This window comes from Cyrtonyx montezumae, unplaced genomic scaffold, assembly GCF_038088225.1.
Source record: "Cyrtonyx montezumae isolate F1298 unplaced genomic scaffold, pur_monq_1.0 scaffold_5, whole genome shotgun sequence".
Lineage (NCBI taxonomy): Eukaryota > Metazoa > Chordata > Aves > Galliformes > Odontophoridae > Cyrtonyx > Cyrtonyx montezumae.
The window spans coordinates 12,055,080-12,078,644 of NW_027072056.1; the positions used below are offsets into that span (position 1 = coordinate 12,055,080).

General features: G+C 52.5%; 1 protein-coding gene across 1 annotated transcript in view; it reads left to right on the forward strand.

Moving 5' to 3' along the window:
• The window catches only part of XXYLT1 (xyloside xylosyltransferase 1), a 33,336-nt gene extending 10,127 nt beyond the window's left edge, over positions 1-23,209 (forward strand). The window contains exons 3-4 of the mRNA XM_065748109.1: positions 7,562-7,694; positions 22,065-23,209. Of these exons, the coding sequence (XP_065604181.1) occupies positions 7,562-7,694; positions 22,065-22,461 (530 nt within the window). The 3' untranslated portion in view covers positions 22,462-23,209. The remainder of the gene's footprint in view (positions 1-7,561; positions 7,695-22,064) is intronic.
• Positions 23,210-23,565: the final 356 nt, after the last annotated feature.

Sequence of the window (23,565 nt, forward strand, 5' to 3'; positions counted from 1 at the left end):
CTGCTCTGGGAGTCTCAGCCTGGACACAGCAGCCATTGTGAGCTGCAGCTTGTGCTTTTCCCACAGAGCTGAGCTGGGGGAGGGCAGAGGGCAGGGTAGGGAACACTGCACCAAGCCCTGCTGCATCATCTGGTGGCAGCAGTGATCTCAGCCCCCGCAGGGAGAGGCAGGCAGTGACAGGATCCCACAGTTGCGCTGGTCACGTTTCAGTGGCCAGAGGTAAGGCACGAGCCTGGCCAAGCACTCAGAGCAGTCCCTGCAGTCAGTGAGAGGCAGCAGGCAAGGTGAGCAGCCTTTGCATTGAGCCGTGAAGGATGGGGTCCAGGAGGAGTGCTCTGAGCAGAAACATCAGGAAAAGCAAACGTGGTTGTCCTCTGTTAGTGCAGTTCTGTAAAAGCAGAGGTATAGTATCTCAAAAATGTTATACCTTACCTTTGTATAACACAGATTTGTGCCTGAGAGAGGATTTGCATGTGCAGCTGCAATTCAGGAGTGCCCAAGTGGGTCTGCAGGTCTTTGTTTGCCCCTGGAATGCAGAGAACTGCCTGCAGGTGCTGGTTCCTCACTCGAGCACCTGTTTGCAGGGAGTTACGGAGCAATAACCTGTGTCACACACAGACAAGCATCAAAGGTCTGTAATGTGGAGGCTGGCAGACAGCAGCATGCACTCCTCCTCTTCCTTCTGTCAGCTGTGTAGCAACACCCTGCATGCTGTCCGGTTACCTGCATAATTCAATGATTATTAAATTTTAATTAGCATTTTCAGAGCACTTCGCTGTGGCCTTTTGCTGCCCCAAGAGCTGCTGTCTCTGCTGAGCTGTGCTGGGTCAGAGCATCCAATGAGGCCGTGGCATTGGAGTGCCTGCATCCCAGATGCTCCGGGCCTGACCATGCTTTCTAGGGGTGGAGATGTTGGTAAGAGGCAGAGAAAATGTGGGTCTGTGCTGGAGCCATTTTTGTGGCTCCAGAGCCCTGTGCTCCCAAACCACAGCTCCTATGGGATGCTGCAGTAGCAGAAGGGTTACTCTTCTGGCAAAATGTTTCAATTTATACATGGATAGAGGGAGAGCTGATGGTGTCTGGTGTGCTCGCAGTCTCCTCCCTGCTTTGCATCTCGCCCACATGAGGAGTGGTTAGATTCTTTCGGTCTCTGAGTGAACTTGTGTGTGGCAGTGCTAGCGAGGAAAAGGGGCTGAAGAAATGGGTTTAGAATCGATAGGGCGGTAGTGCCAGCCATTGTTCCTTGTTGGGGTAATCCTGTTGTGATTTGACAGTTGCTTGTGTGTTGCATTTGGGGAGCAGGCAGCAGCTCGCCTCCAGTGAACCTCAGGTGAAGGCTGCAGGCTGAGGAGTGGCAGAGGCACAGCACGTGCCTCCAGCTGCAGGGCCCATCTGCTCCGAGTGTCACAGGCCGCTTGTCAGTGCTGGGGCTGCTCTGGCAGCATGCTGCTGCTCGCAGGGAGGCTGTGCTGGGGATGGTGTGGTGCTGGGACAGCGGTGCAGGGCAGCCCCAGTGCCCGTGTCCTGCTGCTCCATCCCTACTCGGCCCGGCATAGCCGCAGCCTTTCAGGGTGCGTCACTTCTCATTACTTCCATCAGCTGCTCCTCACTGTAGGGCTGGCATCCGTTATTTGGGGTGTCCTAGATCTGTCAGGCCAGGGCAGGCGTGTTTGGTGATTTCACCTCCTGCAGAGAGACGAGGGCTTGTGTTGGCCTGGCTGGGGCAGCTGTTTTGGTGGGTGGGGGGGGTTGCTGGAAGCTTCCTTCTGAGATGGTCTGAGATGGGGGGGAACTCTTCTCTCTCTGGTTATGCAAGGAAAGAGCATGGGAGGTGCTGGGACTCACTCTGTGCTGAAATCCCACGCTTACTCAGAGCTGGGCCAGCTGGGGACAGGGCACTGATGGCCCCCACATCTCACTGGTGGCTCCGCCTCAGCTTTTTTGGATTTTGCAAGTAGAAACAGATAGTATCTGTGGCTCTGCAGCCCCTTCCCCCACTGTTGTGAGATCATTTATCTTACTGCTTTTATTTTCTTGTATCTCTTTGATTTCCCTTTCCGTCTCACCCGCCCATTACTTTACAGCTTGCCATCCATGCTGCTTTGTAATCTATGGCAACCTGGAATTAAACCTTATTTTGTCTGATTATAAGGTTTCCTGCTGCTTTAGCTCTAGCTCCAAGAAATGTCTTCATGCTCCTCCTCCTGTGGCACTGTGTAATAAATAGTCAGCATGCAGTGTGACAGCTGTGCCCCGAGAGCTGTGGGGTGCCCCCAGCCCTGCTGCAGATCTGGGGGGCGTAAATGTTGTCCCTTGGGTTGGAGCCAGGCAGGATGCAGGACCAGGGATGGAGATGCTGAGCAAGTGGAGCAGTGTTGCTGGGGTCCTGGCTGCTGCCTGCCCCAGTGCTGGGGCTGCTGGCCAGAGCTGCTCAGCTGCTGTGCTGTGCCAGTGCTGCTGTGTGTGTAGCAGGGGTTTGTTGTCTCACTGGCAGACAGCCTAATTTTTTAATTAGCTGATAGGCAGGAATTGCTGTGAAGGAGCTGCTGTTCTGCTCCACTGGATGCATAATAGGTGTTAGAGAAATCTGCTTAATGACATTGTTAGCAAGCCAGGGCTCTTCTGCCTGCCTGGGAACGTCCTCCTTTGACTCCTGCATGCTCCTGGCTCCACACCTGCAGGTGTGCATCTGGCCCTCACCCTCCTGCTGCTCTGTGAGCCAGGCAGGGAGGCAGGGACATGGCTGGGGTCTGCTTCCAGACTGCTTAGAAGCAGAGCCCCAGCGAGGAGGGCAGGCAGAGTGGGCTGGAAGGATGCTGTGAAGAGCAGAGCTGCTCCTGTGCTTGGCATGGCTGGAAAGGCAGCCTTGAACCAGGAGGTTGGAAGCCAAGCTGGCCAGTCCCACTGAAGCAGGTTTTCTGGGCTGTTTATTTCTGGAGAAGACAAGCTGCAGAGCAGCACTAGTTGTGCTCCCTGCTCATAGCCCAGATGTGATGGCAGCAAGTCACATTCCTACACACATATGCTCATCCTGGCCTCACCTCCTGCCCCAGGGTAGGGCTCACTGGGGGGCAGTGGTAATGAACACTGGAAGTGGAGGAGCAGACTTCATCTGCCAAGAAAACAGGGCCTGGAAAGGGAGTACACAACAAAACAGGAAGCGCTCACAGCTCTGTGACAGCAGAGGGAAGGCTGCTGGGGAGAACAGGAGTGCAGGGTGAGCAAAACAAAGGCAGCCTCTAACAAAGGGCAGGCAGAGGAGTGGAGTGTGGCTATGTAAGCGAGCGTGCGTGGCCGCATCTGGCTGACTGTGGCTCTGACGTTTCTGCTTGGCACTGCATTGCCCTTGGACCCTGCAGCAGCTATGACAGTAGGCTCTCAGCAGCAGCTGGCCTTGTTCAGTGCGCCTATGTCCGGCCTTAGCACTGCTAGTGGGGGTGGTATTTCTCTTGGCCATGTCCCTCTGGCCCACTGGAGGATCTGGGTTTCACAGCCAGCACATCAGCTCTGCAGAGCCACATGGTGCTGATGAGGTCAAGGCTGACTGCAACCAGCCCAAGCAGGGCTTGCACTCATTTGAGGCTGGGCCCAAGGTTTGGCTTTGCTGGGCTACCAGACAGGCTCGTCCAACTTGTCCACAGCCAAGCTCTGCCTTTGCTTCTGAGCATGCTGGGACCTGGACCAAGCATGCAGGCGCTGTGCTGTGCCTGCAGGTGCTGTGCAGAGCCTTGTGCCCAGAGCTGCACAGGAGCAGGGAGCTCTCATTTGTTAGGAGAGTAACTTCTGGCTGGCAAAAATCATCAGCAGAGTCAGAGACAAACTCAAAGCAGTGGGAAATAGTGAAGAGGAAGCTGTCCCAGTGTGCCCAGCATTTGCAGACCCCTACTCTGGGAGTCAGGGCAGCCAGCAGGGGACACTCCTGTCCCTTGGCTGGGCAATGTCACTGCCGGCTGCAGCCACTGCTCTCTTTGCAGAGAAGTCTGAGCTGTTTGCAGCCAATACTGCCTATCCCTGCCTGCCACTACGTCTGCCTGGGTCGTGCAGCCAGCCAGGACTGGTTGGCAGGGCACCATTGGGAATCAGGAATGTCAGCTTGATCTCACATCTTCTGCTTTGCAGGGCAGTGGGTTGAGCACCAGCCTCTGGTCCTGTATGTTGCTGCTGTGATGCAGAGAAGGTGCAGAGAGGTTGGTGTGTAGTGCTGCTGTGTGCCACCCTCTCCACGTTTATCCCTTGATTAGCCTGTCATAAGCCCTTCAAAGAGACCATCAATAGCTGGAGAGCAGCACCAGCTCCAGTCTGCTTCAGTTTTCTTGTGTCTTTTGGTCTGAAGCTGTCTTAAAGCACTGCTGGACTTTGTGCTGTGATGTGGCAGCTCTCCATTATTTGTTACTTGACACAACTTGTTATTACTTTCACTCATTTCCCCCCTTTTGCAGAGTGGTGTGGTTGAGGTGATTGCAGGTAGCGGTGTGCCCTTGTTCCCGATCTGGCTTGTTTTGGGTAGAAGATGAGTTTGGAGTGACCATGGTAGCTGCCTGCTGCTGGACTGGCTGCTGCAGTGCCAGCTAGGCAGTGCTCACTGGTAGTAGAGGCACAGGGGCAGGAGAAGGCAAAATGCTGCCAAATAAAGCTCCTGTGCATTGCTGGGCAGGCACAGCCAAGGAGCATCCTTCAAGCTCCATCTGGATCAGCCAGAGCAACTCCTCCTCCTTTGCACCTCAGCTGCCAGGCACGTTCACCCAATTACTCAGGGTAAATTGCCTTTTTTTTTTTTTTTTTTTTGAGGAGAGTGATTTGCTCTTGAGGGATGCATTGCATCAGACTTGTTCCAGAAGCTCCTTCATGCCAGAGGTGCTCCTGGCACTGCTCAGAGCAACCCACCCAACCCCTGGGTATGCACCCAGCACCTGTCCTCATGCCTGCACCACTCTGCTAGGGCCTAGGGGAGCACTCTGGATGCCAGCACATCTGGAAGTGACTTCTGTCTGTGTCTCTTTGCTGGACTGAGGCTCACAGGGGAAAGAGGGAGTGCTCACATGAGAGTGGCTCGGTACCAGCATCTCTCCTGTTTTGAAATAACATTGATTTCCCCCTCTCCTCTGGCAGCCAAGCTCCAGTACGAGATGCCTTGGGCACTACTGCTGGCTCTTATTCTGCACAGCAGGAGAGCAGCAGCTTCCAGCACGGCAGGCCCTGCTCTGGGATCAGGCACTCCTTAAGCCAGTCTTCCACCAGTCAGAGGGAGGCTCTGAGCTGGAAGGTTCCAGTTGGCATGGCAAAGCCAGGCATTGTGTGCTGAGTTAGCACTGCAGCCATCCTCCTCGTGGGGTGGTGTGTCCCAGTATGCAAGGCATATGACTTAGTGGGAATGTGAGCAGAGCCTGCAGGCTGCAGCCCTCTGTGGCTACTGTTAGGAGGCTACAGAAAAATATTACAGGCTTTAAGTGGGGCCAGCCTGTGTCATAAAACTGTCACTAATAATGGAGATCTCCTCTGCTTTGAGTGGCTTTACTCCCCTTTATGCGCAGTGACTGGAAGTACCACAGTTGAATGGAGTAAAGGGTAAAATATATTGTGACAAAGTTAGAAAACTTAGTTTCCGAGCAAAGCGCTGTCATTGTTTTTGCACGTTTCCAGCTGGACCCCTCCAAGCAATTTGTGCCAAAGAGGGGAGAGCATGTGATTCCTCCACCCCCACGTAGCAGTCAGGGTGAAGTGCTTGGTGTAAGGACAAAACACAGTGATAAATCATGAATATTAGTGCTGGCCCCTTGCCAGGCACAGGCAGCAATCGCAGAGAATTCATCTCAGCCATTAATCTGTTCGTGCAGTCTACATCTGGCAGCGTGGTGGTTAGTGTTACCCATGTTCATCTTTGTCTCAGTTAATGCTTTGTTAATGCTTAAAAAAATAATAAAAAGTAGAAGAAAAAGAAGGAAAGTACTTTGTGCTCTGTCTAATTTGTTAGTTTTTCCCTGCAGGGTTTTGCCAGCCCAGCATGGGGTCCAGAGCAGGGTGCTGGTGCTGGAGCAGGCAGGGATGGGAAAATGGAGGAGACAGGGGCTGAGAGCTTCCCCCCAAGCTTAGCTTTCATTCTTGGTTGTGATTAATTGCAGTTAGTGCTCATCTGTAATTTTGGAGAACAATCAGATGACGTGCCTTGTGGTTGGTTTAATTGAAACCCGATGAGCCAGCTGAAGGCTGCTGTGCACTGGGGTGAGCTGTGCTGGAACGCTCCCTGCCACGGCCAGGGCTGGGAACGGTGCCCAGAGCATTCCCCTGGCCCTGCAGCACTCGGACATCTCCAGCTCTCCTCCCTGTTAGGGCTGAGCTTGTGCCATATCATGCTGGAGCTGTCTTTCTCCTGATCTCGAGCCATGGGTTTGGTAGCTTTGAGGTGAGATCTGGGGGTTCCTGTTCCGTCCAGCAGTTCTGTCTTTGCCCCTCACATGAGAACAAGTTGCAAGCTGTGGCTCTATGACCAGGTCTGGGTGTGCCCGAGGGCAGTGGTGTTATGGATTTGGGGTTTTGCACTGCTGTGCTGTGTACTGCTCAGGTGGTTCATGCTTCGCTCAGGAAAAGCTTTACCAGAGAATTAGATTTGAGTATTTGGGATCCACATCTTGTTCCCTGTTTCAGAAATCCTCCGCTCTGCCTATTCATCTGCTCAAATTGTGCTAGCAATTTCTGAGGCAGTTAGGAAGGCTGAGGGAAATTGCTTTCGGGTCGAGACCTGCTTTAGCCTGTGGTGAATTACTACGCCTGGGTTTTAAATCTTTGCAAACAGAGGATTACGGTGGTGGTAAACACGAGGTGGGCCTGGGGATTGCCATTCTGTGGGGTGAAGTGAGCGTGGCCTTCCCCTTCAGCAAGTAGCGAATGATGAATAGTTAAAAGATTAAATTGAGATACAGCCTGGATTGTAGCTTAGATACTATTTCTCCTTGATTTATATTTCTGCTTTGATACTTCACAGACTAAGCAGTATATTTCTTACTTAACCTCATGGGCCTTTTTCCATCTTAAATGCAGACAGTGTGTTAGATATGGCCAATTGCTGAGAGTTTGGGATTAATGCAGGATTTGCAAAAAATTCAGTGCTGCTGTGCAGCCCAGTGTTCGCTTGAAACACAAACACGAAGTGACAGATGCGTTTGAGATGGAAAGGTTACGTTCCTGTGCTGGAAAGTAGCAGTGTGTGCCTGGTTGCTCTCGTGTCAGGTCTCCAGTCCCAGCAGTTGCTTTGGAGGCTGAAGGCAGGGCCATTTCGTGGTGCTGTCAGCAGCACAGTGATGGCAAGCACTCTGTCCCCCACACCGGGAGGCAGTGAGAGAAGAACCATGGTGGTGGTCCATACCTACAGGATGAAGCAGTACCATCCTGATGGCAGAAGGTTGGTAGCTTGAGAAAGAGGTCATCTCTGGATCGCTGCCCTGAATCGGCTGAGTCTGTGTGAGTGCACCAAATCTTCATCACGTGTGATTCATTGCATCACCATCAGTAATCGCTGGCTAAGGTTTTGTCTCATGTTACTCATTTTTACTCTTTGTGCTTTCAGAAATAACACAGATCATCCAGGTAGACTTGGACCTGAAGTACAAGGCCAACATCCGCGACCTGTTTGAGGAGTTTGACAACTTTCAGGAGAGAGCTGTCATTGGGATTGCCAGGGAAATGCAGCCAGTGTACAGGTACAGCCGTGTGCCCAGGGCATGAGTGTGGGGAGAGGGGCTTTTGCATTTTCTGTTCAGCTCTCATCAGTCTTTGGAACAAAATCTGGGATGAAACAGTCTGTTGTAATATCTGCAGGTGAATTTAATCTGAAACTTCCAGGCCAGTCTGAACAAACCATACAGTGTGGTGTGATTTCCTTGTTCTCCCACACTGTCACAAGGCTTTCAGAGCCAAGTTCCTGATAACAAGTGCCTAATCCACAAATAGATTCACCAAATACCTGTTAGAGGTGTGTTTGGCCAGCCGTTCCTGTTCGGGTGCTCTGACTGAAGCTTGGCACATCGGTGTGTGCGTTGGGGTTCAGAGGTCCGGGCTGTACCACTGCCCTGCCCAGACAGCAGATGTTCCAGGCAGACCCAGGCAGCACCTCCCCTTTTTACTCATACTCTTAGATTTCCACCCATGTTTTCCACAAAATACTTGAGCTAGTATTTGGGGAATCCCACTGGCGTGAGGTTTAGGTGGAGCAGGCTGCATTCTTCTATCATTTACTCCCTTATGGTGTTTTGAGCTACCTATGAGAAATCTTCAAGGAAACACCAAAAATGACCAGCACACTGGGGAGATGGGTCCTGCCACAGTTAGCAAGTGGTGCACCTGTAGGTCCTTCAGAGTTTGACCCTGTGCTTGTCTTGGCAGGTTAGCAGCAAGCAGGCACTGTTTTCAGTTGCAATGCACATTTTATTGAAGAGTTGTTCACCCAGAGAAGCTTACGGGGGATGATTCTTGATGACCTGGGCTTGTGAGCATGCAGATAGCCCTGTGCTGTGCTGAGCAGATGTTGAGATCTCAGGGAGGGGAGGGTACCTTTGGGACTTTGTCACTCCCAGAAGAGACCTTCAGCCTCTCAGAAGCAGCAGCCAGTTCTGCCTCAGCTATTTCCAGTGTTCTGGTGCTGCTCCATCATTCATGCACAGCTCTGGAGCCGCCTGGCAGAGGCAGGCTGCCTGCTTTCTGAGCGTGCTCACGGTGGATTCGTTCCAGCTGTGCTCCAGGGCTTATTTGGTGCTGTCTGTGTCTGGTGCGAGACGTGCGCTAGACAAAATCCCAACTAGGCGATCTGGATTTTCTGTTCACACACGCAGATATTTGGCAGAATCAGTGAGAGGTGAACAGGCTTTCCTAGGGCTGCTGGGAGCTCCGATGCCCTGCACAGACTGGCGTGGCTCCTGGTGGCTCATGCTGCACTTTGTTGCCAGAGCACGTCTGCAGCAGAAGTCAGGCACAGTCTTCTGCTCCAGCGTGGTGCCTCTTATTAACCCTGCCTGCTGCTGCTTGCCTCGTCCCTGCAGAGCCACATGCAGCACAGCCAGACTGAGTTAGAGGGGTGGGTGAATGTGGAGTCATCTTCAAACGTCATGAGATGTTCTGGTCCTCAGAGGGAGCATGAAAGGAGAGAGGTAGATATTTGAACTGGTGCTGTGCTGAGTGGGATCAGATTTTTCCAGGCTGGTACTTAAAGAAATTGATTTAACTTAACGTGTTGTTCCAAGGATGAACCTCAGTTTTGTTTCAATCCAGTGTGAGTCAGATCATGAATGCCTTAATGACTTTTCAGCTAAGCTGAGTTTGAGTATCTGAGATAGCTCAGCTAGATTTGCTAATCCTAATGGAAATGTTCTCAGAGAAAGATAAAAAAGCTTAAGAGCTCTCTCCTCTTTTCTTTCCCTACTGGAAGCCTCAGTAATGAGATCAATAAGTGAACCTGCCAAGGCATGTCCAGAACGCTCTTGGGCAAGGGCTAAGCTTGAAGCAAATGTGATGTGGCAGAGGATGCAGTCTGCTCTGTAGGCCTGGTGTAGGACAGCCTGCTTGCAAAACAGGGAGCCATCCCTCCACACCGAGCTGTGCAGTGGGGGGAAGCTAGGGCTCTGTGGGAGACTGTTACTGGGGTATTAGTTTCTTCATAGTGTCTCCATTCTGAGATCCCTGCTCAGCTGCTGGAGTCCCATGTGGCCATTCATCACCAGTGGTCGTTTCCTAGAAGCCCAAGCCAAATGAGAGCATACGAGAGCATTTCTGGTTGCTCCTACTTCAGAAAGAAGACATCTCTGTGTTTTTCCTGGCTTGTGGGCTTGGCAGCAAGCTAGAAGCAAGGGACAGCAGGTGCTGAGTGCTGTGCAGTGCACCACACCCAGAACACGGAGGGCTCCTGTATCCGCTTTGGGTGCCCTGGCAGGATTTTGGTGCCCAGAATGGTAAATCCAGTCCTAGCTAATTACATCCAATTGTTAGAGCTTAAAGTAGAATACAGAGAACAGCTACAGCTGAGTACCACAGTGGGGCTGTGTCGGATTGTGAGCTTAAGCCTGCCTTGCCCAACAGGGCAGGTCCCTTTTGCTAGAAGCACAGCCTGTAAGAGTTAAGCGAGTGGGGTAACGTAAGCATCTGTTTGCCTGCAATTAGTTTGAAGTGGTATTGCTTCACGTTTCTGCCTTTGCATGGATCAGCCTTGTGTTATTTCCGTGTGTTATTGAGTGGGGATGATGGCCAGCTCCTGGGATGTGCTCTGTACAAAGGGCAGCTGTGGGGGTGCTGAGTTAATCTGCAGGGTGCTCAGCTGAAGGGGAGGTCTGCAGCACAGCATGGACAAGGCAGGGTTGAGCCATGTTGTTAGCAAATACCTGACCTGAGGCAACTCTGTGCTCCCCGACCCGTGCTGCAAGCAGGGGGTACAGATGAGCCCAGGAACAACAGTCCTCTCCGGCTGTGTTTAGGGGCTGAATGTTCTGTCGGCACAGTTTTGATGTTCTGGGTCAGATTGGGCTATGTTGTGTTTTCCTTGTTGTGCTGTTTTGTTCTCCATGTGCAAACAAGTCCCTGGTATTTCACGTCAGCAGGTCACCCCAGGAGGGGTGAGCCTCCCCCCACAGGACCTCTGCTCCAGGGGCTCACACATCCTTCCTCCAAGGGCTTCCAAACAGCAAAGCGAGCTGACAAAGTGTGAGCATCTCTGCAAAACTCTGCTATTTTTACACTTCTAGCAAAATAAAAACATGCCCTAGGTGTGAAGCAGAGGTGCTGGCTCCAGCCCTGTGATTTGCCATGCAGGTTGGGAGCATCAACCATGGTTGGGAGCATCAAGCATGGGGGAGCACTGTTGGGGTGCAGGGCAGCTGGGGGTCCTCAGTACCCTCTTGTCTTTCCCTCTGTCCTTACACAGCTTTCTGTGCACCCAGCTCTGCCTGTGTGCCACCTTCCTCTGCTTACTCAGAGCTTCTCTGAGCTGTTGCTGCTGACAGAGCATTGGACTAACCCCTCCAGGGCTGGGTGAGCCATTTGCCGCCTGTGAAAGGTCTGTGTGCCTTCTTCCCCTGCCTACACAGTGTTGGGAAGATGGATGGAGATTGACTGGGTCACTGGTTGGTGCTCAGACTTAATGCCTGTTACCTATTTGGCACACCAGAGAATGTAGATATGTGCACAGAGCTTTTTTGTTTTTGGTGAATGATGCAGCACCTTCCAAGAAGTAATTCTGTCCTATCCAGCTGCCTGCTTGCTGCCAGTGCAGGCTGTGCTTTGCGGGCAGTGGTTGGGACTGCACAGTGCTTCACTTCTGGGACGGGGCTCCCGCAGCACGGGATGCAAATGCTTACACAGGAAACAGAGCAGCAAGAGAACAGCAGATAGGAAATGTCCCAAAGCCTGCCGGCACATCCTGGAGGTAGGGGAAACCTCCAGACAGCAAAACAGGATGGCATTGGAGTGTTTCCATTCAGTTGACTCATGCTGAAACAATGCCCGGGTGCTGTTTGTCTTGGACAAATGTGTTTCTGTGAGCAAAGAGATCTCCTGGCCCTCCTGCAATGCACATGCTAGGATTTAATTGTTGCAGAGGCAGAGCTTCAGCCTGCAAGGGGTGAGTACCCACAACTGCACTCTGCTCCAAAGGAGTATAGCACATCCAGTGCTGTGCTCTAGGCCCTTGGATGTCTACGGCTGGTTCCTGCTCCCTCTCGGGATGCAGACAGAGCCTCTTCATAACACGAGCAGGCATCTGCTCATGTGCCTGCTGGATGGGATCCAGGCCATGGCCAGGTCTGGGACCTCATGCTTCGGTGAAAGAGGTTTTGATGGATAGATTAAAATCTGCATCTGATGTTTGTTTGATCCAAAAGGCTTTCCATGCAAAGAAGCACTTCTGTGCAGTCATAATCTTAATTTAAAATCCTGTTGTCCCCTGCAGCATTTCAGCTACTGAAGCATGCTGGCAGCGACCTGCTCAACAGACTGCAAAGGGCAGGTGATGATGCTCTTTTTAAACATTTATGTTGTGCTGGGGCTACAGTGTCAGATTCTGAACAAATTTTGAAGTGCAGGCTCTCTTGTACTCTGGTGTCAGCAGCCTTGCTAAGAAACATGCAGGCAGATGTTGCATATGCATCCTGCCAGCAGGTTGTCAGATGGACAAGCAAGTCACTGTCCCTAGCACATGTACCAGATGTGTTTGTGGACCGGAGAGCAGCCTGGCAGCACACATGAGATCCCTGAGAAGGTAAGGACTGCAGGGACATAGGCTCCAGCAGCTGTGCTTGGGGCTGTCCCAAAGCAGACATCTCCATTGAGACACAGCCAAGGCTCCTGAATGAGGGTGCTGCTGTAGACTGCTCCCACCACCCAGAGCCTCCTGCCAGCCCTGCTGGGCTCGACACTCATCCCTGGGTTTGGGGGCTGGGTGCTGGCAGGTCTCAGGGAGAAACCTTGCAGTGTTAAAGCAACCCTGTAGCTGAGGTGGAGTGGGGAGTCATTGCAGCATTCCCAGAAATGTTCTTCAAACTCTCATGTTACAGAAGGCTTAAACCTGATTCCTGCTGAGTTTTCTGGTTGCAGATCACCCTGCTGGCACCTGAGATGAAGGAGGACTGTACTGCTGATGACACTGCAGCTCTCAGCAGCTTCAGAGTGACCCCAGATCAGCATGCCAGCCAGGCTCCCCACTCTCATCTAGCAGCCACCCTAGCCTCTTCACTTCATCCAGTGCAGATGTCCAGCCAAGGGGCAGCAGGGTGGCCCATGGATGTGGGCTGTCTCCTGGAGCTGCTGCTGTGAATGCCTCAGCAGCTGAGATGCTGTGAGGTCCCCACTTGGCATAACCTGGAAGAGCCTAGAGGGTGACAGCAGGGCTGTGCTGCCTCTCGAGAGGTCTCAGACCTTCCCGGGTCCAAGGTGCAGCTGGGGCCAGAGTGGTCACTGCTGTCTCCATTTCTCCTCCCTGATGAGATTATCACTGCTGGCCCTGATAACAAAAAGATATTAAAGATGAAGGCATCTTGGATATCAGCAGTGCTGGAAATTCAAGAAGTTTTTCTTGCAGGGAAAGAATGTCTACATCAAAGGACACCTACTGACTACAAAGGGCTGACACTTGAATCCTTTTATAGCTGCAAGGCCATTTGCCTTTGCTTCTTCCTAAAAGTTAGGGAGAGCACAAATAGGGTATTTTTTCATAGGAGTCAGAAACGTGAGAAACGTTTTTTCTTACTGTGGTCATGCAGGAGCTGCTGTAGCTGTGTTGTGTGCTCAGTCTCACAGGTCTTGATTGTGCTCTTCTGTATCTGTTTGCATCTACTAGGGCCAGACTGCACTGCTCTTCCCCCCCCAGCCCCTTCTGCTGCTGGAGGAGTGGGGAAGCCTGTCACTCCTACAAGCCAGATGGGCTTAGAGCCACACAGATAGCCAGGAAGATAACCAGGGCTCAGCCAAAAGCCAAAATAGCCCTCAGACATGCATTAGGAATCAGTGCAACCTTCTTACCTTGACGCCTGTCACCTCTGGTGTTTAATGTTTACTGGAAGCTTAGTGGCAGCTGGATTAAGTCAGTTTGTCAAATGTTTAGAGAAGAAAGAGAGTTAGCCTGGGCTGTGAACAGGCCAGTGCTGATCCTGCAGCCAAACTGGGCTGATAGATGTCTGTGCTGAGACAGTACATCCTGTACCCTCTCTCTGCATTTGAAAAGAAAAAGCAGAGTTGACAGCTGCCAGCAAGGTGGAGCTGCTGAATTCCCTGCGTGTCAATTAGAGTGGTTGTGGTGTTTGTGATATTTAGGGCTTCACAGCTGCATAAAAGCAGTCACCAAGTAAAGCCAGTGAGGAGTTGTAGCAGAGTGCAGGAGGACTGCTTGGGATCAAGCTTTCTACGCAAGGGAATAACCATCTCTAGAAGGCAGCTTCTCCTGCCTGCTTTCTCTGAAGGCTCCATGGGCCCCTCGTACAGGCAGGCTGCCCTGAGCTGGAGGCTTTGCTCTTTTCCAGAAGCTTTTCCCCTGGGGAGCAGGGAGCTCTGCCTTTCTCAGTCCCATTGGAGAATGCTGCAGTTTGCCTTTCTGTGTCCTGCCAGGCACAGTGACGCCTGTGCTGCCGGCAGCCTGCTCACAGCTGGGAGTCAGAGCCAAGAACCTGTTGCACTTTGGGTTTTAAGCCATTTAGAGGATTGAATTGATTTGTAGCGAGTGCTGCTGCTTGATGTGAGGGGGAAAAGATTCTAGGAATTCTTTGGCAGTCGCTACCAAGAAAAAGCCAAAATTACGGAACAAGCAGAACCTGCAAGGAATTGGCAACAGAACTGATTTAAGGAATTCAGCATTACTTTCTGGTATCTGAAATCCAAGAGGGTAAACATTTTCATTGCATACATCTGTGCTCATCTTGAATATGTAGAACCTGTTTCACTTACTCCAATTGCCAACTGAACTTGCAGTGTCACTTAAAAACAACAGATGAATTAATCAAGATCTAACAACCGCAGATGTGCATCGATTAGCATGAATGCTATTAACATTAGCACTATTATAGTCCTGTTTGAGATGCTGACCATTGCAGACCCTTTTTCCAACAACCACACTACCTGTGTGGGGGGGTAAGGCAGCTGGGATTCTCCATGGTTGGGGCCGTGCTTCTCATTCTTCCCTGGCTCAGAACTTTGCTGCGGTTTGCTGGTTTTTGTTGGTCATCACACCCAGGACCAGAAGGTGTCAGGTGAGCACACGGTGTTTACTTTACCTGGTACTGGTCTTCAGTTCCTGAGTTTCTCAGTTTCCATTCCTGAATGTCTCAGGTTCATTGCCTATAGATCAGTGTCACACCGCTGGCATCTCTCCCCATGAAAGCGCCCACCTGCAGGAGCACTTGGCTGAGCGAGGGGCAAGGAAGGGACACTCCCTCAGCAGGAGATGCAGTCATGGCCTGTACTTTCTTGGCCAGGGTGGGAGCAGCTCGCTTCTTCTGGGGATGCAGTGTGCTGCTGCAGAAGCTTCCTGCACTTGCCATCGGACCTTCAGAAATTGTCTCTGACGTATTCCCAGTGTTCCTGCAGCTCCTTCAGCCTCCAAACCCTTCTTTTTAGGTACAGTGGCTGTCACCATCCAGCAGAGAGACACCTCCAGCCTGCCTGTTTTTGCCATGGGTATCTCCTGGTTACCAAGTGTCATGAGTGGGGTTCTTGTGTGCAGCTCAGCCCTGTGCTGGGGACTTGGAAGGGAGCAAGGCACTGTTTGGAGTTCCAAGGTGACTTGGCTGAGGGCAGCTCTGTTGTTTGCTGCGAGCACAGGTATTTCTTTCCATTGTGGAGTGTAGCAGAGCAGATTTGCATGGTACAGGTACTGGTGGCTCAGTGCACCCCAAGAAAAGCTTTGCAGTGCTGCGGGGCCGTGATGCCTGCAGGATCTCAGCAGATGGTGAAGCAGATTGTGACTGCTCCTGCTGCCAGGGCCTGGTGCCAGGCCTCTTCCACAGGCTCCTCACCAGTGCTTGGTGGAGAAGGAATTTCCAAGGAACTGAAGCCCTTTGATAGAGGAACAAACAAACAAACAGCAGGAAATTGAGAGGCTCTGCTGCATATCTGAGATGTTTCTGGAGTTGTGCACAGGGACAGCTCCAGGCAGTGTCCTTTCGAGGGTCCCCAGTGCTTACTGTTGTCTGGGGCTCAGATGTAACCCCCCTCTGTGCAGGCAGGCCACAGTGGGCTGTTTCTGGCCGACAGCACCCCAAGCAGGGCACTGTGTGCTTCGCATGTTGGTAGCAAGAAGTATTGCACTTGCTTCTATTAATCACCAAATAATGACCCATGTTCACAAGTTGTTACTAATCATCCATTTAAGCAAGGCCATTTTCAGCCTGCTAAGTCCACACAGGAGTGTAATCACCCAGCATTGATTTCCTGCTCCACATACAGCCTTGTACACGCTCAGCATGCCGACTGCATTCTGATAGAGGCTGCTGTTGTACAGACATCATTTGTGCTCTGCATGGGAGATTTATCAGGGAATTACTGGAGTCTCATTGAGGGACTCAATCCATCGCTTTGTCATTGTTTGCAGGTGAGGACTGGTGATGGAGACGCGTGGACTGGATGGAGGGCTGGGAAAACCCAGGCTGAGTGCTGGACCTGTGGCACATCTCTGCATGAGCCGTGCTCCGTGGCAGTGAAGCTGGGATTTCCTGGTTACACAAGCTGCTCAGCTTTAGCTAAGGCGCTCTGGACCAGGCTGGTACTGAACCTGTCTCCTCAGCTCCTTAAAGGGTTTAGCGTTTGCACATGGGAAATCAGCAATTAGCAACAAAGGACACTTTGTTACAAAACCTTCTCCAGCAGGACTGCTTGTGCTGGCCAGGCCTGGCAGTGCCTGAAGGGAAAGGGAGCATCTTTGGTGCAGGAGGGGCTGTGGGGCTGCTCCAGTGCAGCAAAAGGAGGAGGAGGTCACAGAGAGGTTTCTTGGCCACTCTCACTTCTTGCTGAGCGTGATTTGGGAAAGCTGCCTGTGATTGGCGGTAAGGAACAGCAGCACCACCTACCAGAATGGAGATGGCAGTTCTGTGTAGAAGTAGTGATGGGTTAAAGGCACATCTGTCTGCTCAGGAACAAATAGTGTTCAGAGGGCTGGCTGTTTGCACAGTATTACTCAGGTTGCGGCTGAAATCACAGAAACTGGGGCTCCTTTAGAAAGGTTTGACCTCTTACTCCTGCAGTGTTTACATGGTTAGAAGTAGCAAGATCTCACACTTGTTATTTTAGCCAGTGTGGCATGGCTGCAGCTCTGCGAGCATCTCCCGTGGGTACAGGTACACAGGCAGTGTTTGTGGGCTGTGTGAATCGGCACGGTGCAGGGCCCCTGAGGGCACGATCTGCTCCACAATTCCCTGTGGCTCTGCTGATCCTGCGCCAGCTTTCTTGCAATGCTGCTGTCCTGGGGATGTGGGATCCACACTGTGGGTGGCTGCTGCAGCCGTGCTTGCTGCAGATGAAACCTCCCCACGTTTGGTCAGGAAGCCTTTAGTCCATCACTTCATAGCAGGCCCATAACCAAAGGAGACAGTACCTTGGGCACTCAGGCTGGGCCATGCCTTGGCTTCATGGCAGAGCCTCCTGCTTTGTGACCTTGCTTTGAAGGCTGCCTTGTCAGGGCTGGTGACCAGGGAGGTTGTCTGTGCAGGGGGCCAGGCTGCAGAAGCGTGTGCTGGGCCAGCAGGGGAAGTCCTGGTGGAAGTGTTTTTTATCTGGGCCCCGTGTTTGAATGCTTGGAAGTGTTGCTCTCCAGATGTTTCCTCGCACATGCAGGCTCTGTTTATAAAAAACGCCTCAAAGCATGGCCCCTTCACACAGCCCAGGGCATTGGGCTGCAGATGGATGCTGGCAGCTGAAGCCCCACACTGTGTCAGTGTCAGAGACACAGGGTCACGTTTGGGAAGGATTTTTCCCCTCCCTTCTGGAGGGGCCACGGTCAGCCCAGTGGTTAACAAACCCTGAAATGCTTTCTCTTCCTTTCTCCCCTCCTCCAGCAAGCAGTTTCCTGCTGCTTTTCATCCCCGTGGTGGCTGGGGTCTCTGGGCTACCTTCCTGCCTCAACTGGAGGCTGCTGTGCTGGGGGCACAAGCAACAAACCACCAAAGCCAGCAGTGCTGCAGCTGAGTGGGCACGTGGAGCCCCAGCACCGGCACCGCTGGTAGCCTCGTACCGATGGCGCCAGCTCTTCCTTGGCCTTGTTCTGGATTGGGGTCTTCCCACTGAGCAGCCCTGTGAGTCCCATCCCTCGCACACCATCCATCCTGCTGCAGTGCCCAGCCCTGCCCTGGGCAGGTACTGTCCTGCCACGTGGGCCTCGTGATGTCTTTCCTGTGTGTTAGGGGAACTTTGTGTTTTACACAGCTTGTCCCATTGTTGCCGAGCACCTGCTAACGCATTTTTTCCAGAAGCACTGAGATGTTTCCATGTGTGCTTTCCCCATTGAAATGGACCTGCAGACTCATTTCCCACAGGGAATGTTATACAGAGTACAGCGTGAAGAAGGAAAATCGCAGGTGGTCCCCAACGCTGGCAGGGGACAGGTTGTAGCAGCCAGCAGTGCCTGCTGGGGACAGCAGAAGGCAACCCTTTTCTCACCAGGGCTCATTACACAGCATAGGCACTCCTGAGTCCCATGCCCACAGGGATGCCCTGGCCTGTGTGCAGGCTGCCGCATGCAGGAGCTGGGGGTGGATGCTGCAGTCCAGGACCTGGTGCTTAAAGGAAGGTTATAGTTTCCCCATCCCATCGTGCCGTGCTGCCCGTGTGCTGTGAGGCAGAGCATAGCTTTTGTGTCAGCCTGGCTGGGGCTGGGAGGAAGCACTGGAACAATTGCTGCTTGTTTGTGTGTCTCCTCTCCCTGCGTTGTTACCTGGATTAGCCATCACAGGGTAATCCGCTGGGGATTTGCTCAGACCGGGGTCATTTGATACAGATCTGCTCTCCTGCACTGGGCTGGGAAGCTGCAGCTTGCAGCAGGCTGATGCTGGGGGCCACAGCTCTCTCCTTTTCTCTGTTGTAGCCAGTGACTTGCAGGGGATGTAATTTTGTCCTGTTGTAGACAGCCTGACAACAGCTTGGCCAGTGTGTGTTTTTGGAATGAAGAATGTGCAGCAAATGATCCGTTCCACTGCTCTGGAGCTGGAAAGGCAACTCCCTCTCAGGCTCTGCACTGCACTCTGCCAGTCACTTTCATTGGGTTTTGAGAATGATGATTACTTTCATGGCATTAGTGGGGATAAGGAGAGAGAGCAGAATATGCAGAGATGGGCTTGAGCCAGGCTCTGCTCAGAGCCTGGGACTGCACAGCTGTGCTCAGATGTATGCGCACCACTCCAGCCTACATCCCAGCAGCTTTGCACATGGAGCTTCCCTCTAATGCCACATCTAGAAATCGTGCGTCCTTTTCCCAGGAGTACCCACGAGTCATCTTTGTAGTGGCCTGGTGCCTGTTCCCTGGACAGAGCTGCTCTCTGCACTGCCAGAGCCCTTGTACCCCTTCTCTCCCCTTGAGATCTAGATGCTGCCTGTGCTCTCCCACTGAGGCAGTGAGCCCACAGCAAGTGCTCTGCTGAGCCTTCCTTTTAGGGGAAATTGGCACTTTCAAAAACCCATTCCATCCTGAACCAGATGAAAGGAAATGGTATAAACACCCTGAATGAAATGAGAAATTTCAGAGTTCCCAATCTGAAGCATCTGAATGGAAGTTGGTAAGGAAGGAGTGGCACGTTACAGTTCTGGTTCTCTTGCCTTTATTTCTCAGGAAGTAAAAACTCTGTGGCTGACACCATTAATAGAACCACTTTTTTCATCGGGATCACTCACCTGCTCACTGCTGCCTCCCAGCCCCCCATGGTGAGCCCTGCACAGGGCTGCAGACTCTGGGCATCCGGGGAAAGGCCAGAGGGTGTTTCCTTGTCTGCTCTCTGCACAGCCCTGGGGTTCCCTGAGCATCAGAGCTGAGCACAGCTCAGTACAAGAAAAGTTTTGATTCAAATTTTTCTGGTGCAGGAATACCAACCAGGACTCTTAAGCTGTTCCAGGCTAATTTCCTTGTATCTTCTTACGGCTGAATTAGTTCAGCTTCCAAGCACTGATGCATGTTAAACCTTTGGGTACTAAATCCAACTGCATACCATCAAATTCTTGTTTTCTGTGTCAGTGTATGGAGGCTTTGGTCAGCGCCTGACAAATTCAGAGAGCTGTCAGGCATGCTTCATGTATTCTTTGTATCCTCAGCAGTGTTTCTCCCTGACAGCTTCACAGCAAGGTGCAAAAACCTGGTGTAGCTTTGCCCAAGGTGTTAAGGCTGGAGTGAGAGAAGAGCTGCCTGGCTTTTAGCAGAAGATGCTGCTTGTGGCCAGCAGACCTTCCTTCTGAATGGGAGTGATTTGTGGGGCGGATTCAACCCCAGCAGAAGCTGCTTGGGTAACAGCATGGGATGGGTTCAATCCCTGCAAGTGGGAACAGCTCGTGTATGGTGGGGTGTGCTCGCTGCCCCAGGGCTATGGAAGGAGCCAGAGACATATTTGTGCTGCTTACTGAGGTAGTCTAATTTTTTCCCAATTGAATCACCCTCTAGAATTAATTCTGTGTGTTCCCAAACTTGCAGCACTCTGTTCTCTGTGGCAGCTGGAAATTAGCTAGGGGAGATCATGCCTGCCAGAGCTGCTGCATCTGAGCCTTCCTAGGGCTGCAGACACTGAAGCCACCACTCATTTAGCTAACAAAACGTTGCCGTCTCATTTGGAAGAAAAAGAAGAAATATTTCTATGGCTTGGTGGGGTTTATTTCAAACCTTATTGCATGGCCACAAACCCAGGCCCAGTTTTGATCTGGAGCTTCCCTGGAATCAAATAATAACAGTGGTGCCAAGATCACACCAACTGCAGTTAGTGTTAGGCCGTTATGGAGCAGAGGTGCGTGCCTTGCTGCTGTGTGCTGCTGTGCTGCTCCAGCAGCGAGGCTGGGCACGTGGGCAGCATTTGAGTGTCCCAGAGCCATGCTACGTGCCAGGGAGCATCCACAGTGCTGGAAGGGGACCCTGCGGGCCCTGGGCTCTCTCCTGTCTCAGCCGCTGCTCTCCTGAAGCTCAGTGCTGCCCCAGCCGCGGCTCATCGTGGCTGTGCTGGCACATGGGCCGGGCTGGGCCGAGCTGGCTGTCCCTGCAGCACTGCAGCTGGGGTTCACTCCGTGTTTGTCCTGAGCAGAGCCTTTGTTTGAGCAGAGCCTGCGATACTGCTGCTCGCAAAGCCCTGCATTGTATCTGGCACAAACAATGTCCCCGCAGGAAGCGCGGGAGTTGGGCTGGGCCGCTCGTGGGGCTGCTGGGAAGGACGAGGCTGCTGCTCGGGGGATGCTGCTTTGAAGGTCTCCATGGGAACAGAGTTAACTTGGGCCTCCGAGGCCGTTTTTGGCAGGAACAAGAAGGGGCTGAGCTCGTTCCGCTGGGAGCTCTCATCCTGCGGTTCCTGCCGGAGCTGAGGGGACGTTTAGTGGCTCCTTGCCGTGTGAAGCGGTGCAGAGCGGTTCCTGCTCTGCGCGTGGGGCTCACGTAGAGGGGCTGTGGCTGACGCTGTGGTGAGACAGTGAGTGCCAGGGCAAAGCGAGGCCCTCCCCTTCCTCACCTCCCTGTGCAGCAGCGGCCCCAGCGTGCTCATCCACTGCTGATGGGTGGCAGAGATAAGGACGACTGTCTGCAAAAGGCTGAACCTCAATATCTAAGACCAGATAACATGGAAAACGCACCACTGTATGCATATTTATCAGACACCAAAAACCCTTGGCTCAGTGTCAGGTTCAGCTCTGTCCCCGACGTTTCCCATCTGCTGGTCTCGCCAGTGAGAGACGCAGAGGGTCCAGCGCTGCTGTGACAGTTGTGGAGCACGTGTGTGGTAATGTGGGGCATTACCAGCTTGTTGGGAAGCAGGTGAAATGAGCGAGGGCAGCTCTCCTGACACCGTTGTCTTCTTTTTATTGTACTCAGCCCACTTCTGTTCAATGTTTTTACCAGTGCTCTGAAGAGAAACAAAAAACGCTGGTAAGATTTGAAGCTTGCATGCCAGCACCTGAGACTGTCCTGCAGACAGAACTGACCTACTTTGTGCAGCTCGCTTCAACACCTTGTGTTGCAACAGGACGCTGGGACCAGGGATCACCTCCCTTGCCACGCATTTGTGGTGTAAGTCACGGAGGGCTGTGGCCCAGGAGGGGCTGTGGGACCTGGCACAGCAGTGGGCACACGTGGTCATTTGGCCTAAGAATGAGGGATATGATTTCCTTTCCATGCACAGCCATGTGAGCAGCCACACAATCCCGTGTCCAATTCGCTCACCATAAGATGCTGATGCACACAGAAGAGGCTTTAGGTGAGAGCAGGGTGAACGATTTGAGGTCTGGACAGTATCCCGTGCAGGGAGGCAGAGAGCAGCAGCCACGAGGCAGCAGGCTGGCGGGCGTGGGGGCTCATTTCCAGCCTGCCTACACTTTTGGTGGTGGCTGCACTTCAGCTGTGTTCACTGACCCTGCTCTTGTCTCCCCTCTGTCCCCAGGCACACGTTCTGGCAGTACCGCCGCGAGAACCCCCAGACCAGGGTGGGGGAGCCCCCTCCTGACGGGCAGCCCGGCTTCAACAGCGGCGTGCTGCTCCTCAACCTGGAAGCCATGAGGCACTCCAAGCTGTACAACCAGCTGCTGGAGCCCGCCATGGTGCAGAAGCTCACGGAGAAGTACCACTTCAAGGGTCACCTTGGGGACCAGGATTTCTTCACCATGGTGGGGATGGAGCATCCAGAACTGTTCCATGTGCTCGACTGCACGTGGAACCGCCAGCTTTGCACGTGGTGGAAGGACCACGGATACAGCGATGTGTTTGAGCAGTACTTTCGGTGCGAGGGTGAGGTCAAAATTTACCATGGGAACTGCAACACTCCTATCCCTGAGGACTAGGGCACCTGTCCCCCTGGGAGCAGCTCTGACTGCAGCGATCCCTGCAAGGCTGTGCAGGCTGCAGGGGCTGCACGGTGGTCCCTCCTGAATCATGGCCAGCCCAGTCTGTTAGGCTCTGATCCCTGGCAATTCCAAAGCGTTTGGTTTCCCACTACCTGTAGTCCCACCCATCCAGAAGAAGGTGCAGTCTGGTAGCTGGCACAGGACATACAAGGTGCCTGGGCTCAGCTCCATGGCTCAGCCTGGGACAAGAGCACGGTTCCTGTCTGCACCGCAGCCTCCGAGCACAGGGACAGCTGCAGGCCTTCCAGTGACTTTGCCTTGGCACCTTGCAGGGGGTGCTGGCTCCGTGGTGCTGTGCAGCACTGTGTTGTTAGCTGGATTTTAGAGCCAGGCAGTCGGGTTTTGTTCAGACATTCCTTGGTGACCCATTTCTGCAACTTACGCAGAGCATCAGTCTGCTCTGTCTCGAGAGCAGACACTGTCCTCAGGTCATCTTTCTTTTCAGCATTCCAGAAAGGCAAGAAGGCTTTAACGACTGAAAAGCTGCTTTAAATTTGTGTTACTTATGAACAAAAATTGAATGTTAGATGAACATTAAAGCCTTCCACTTGTTCTTCTTAGCAATAAAAGCTTTATTGCTGTATCTTGTCTTAAAAGCATTCAGCAAGCGTGTACAAATTGGTTCATTTTTCTAGCTTTGCCTTTAACCTTTTGTACTATAATAAAGCTGCAAACATAAAACACATTTTGCTGTTTTTCTGTGGCACAACTGAAGTCCTGTGCCATAGGAGGTTTTGTGTTCTTTTTATCCTGATTAATAAGTAGCTGACATATATCAGTTGGGCAGATGAAAACAGTGCCCTGTGCAGCTTATCACCGTGCTTAATCACCAGTCTGTTCTGAGTGAGTGGTGCAATAAATTGCACCCTGCTCAGGCACTGTGCTTATCCCAGCATGCGTGTGTGAGAGCGGCGGGTGCCAGCAGGGATGGTGGTGCCAGTGTGGCACTGCTGCAGCCATGTGTGTGAGAAAGCTTTCCAGGCTGGAACCCACCTATCCTGGGTCTGCATGCCCGAGGGATGGTCCCTGAGCTGGCATGTG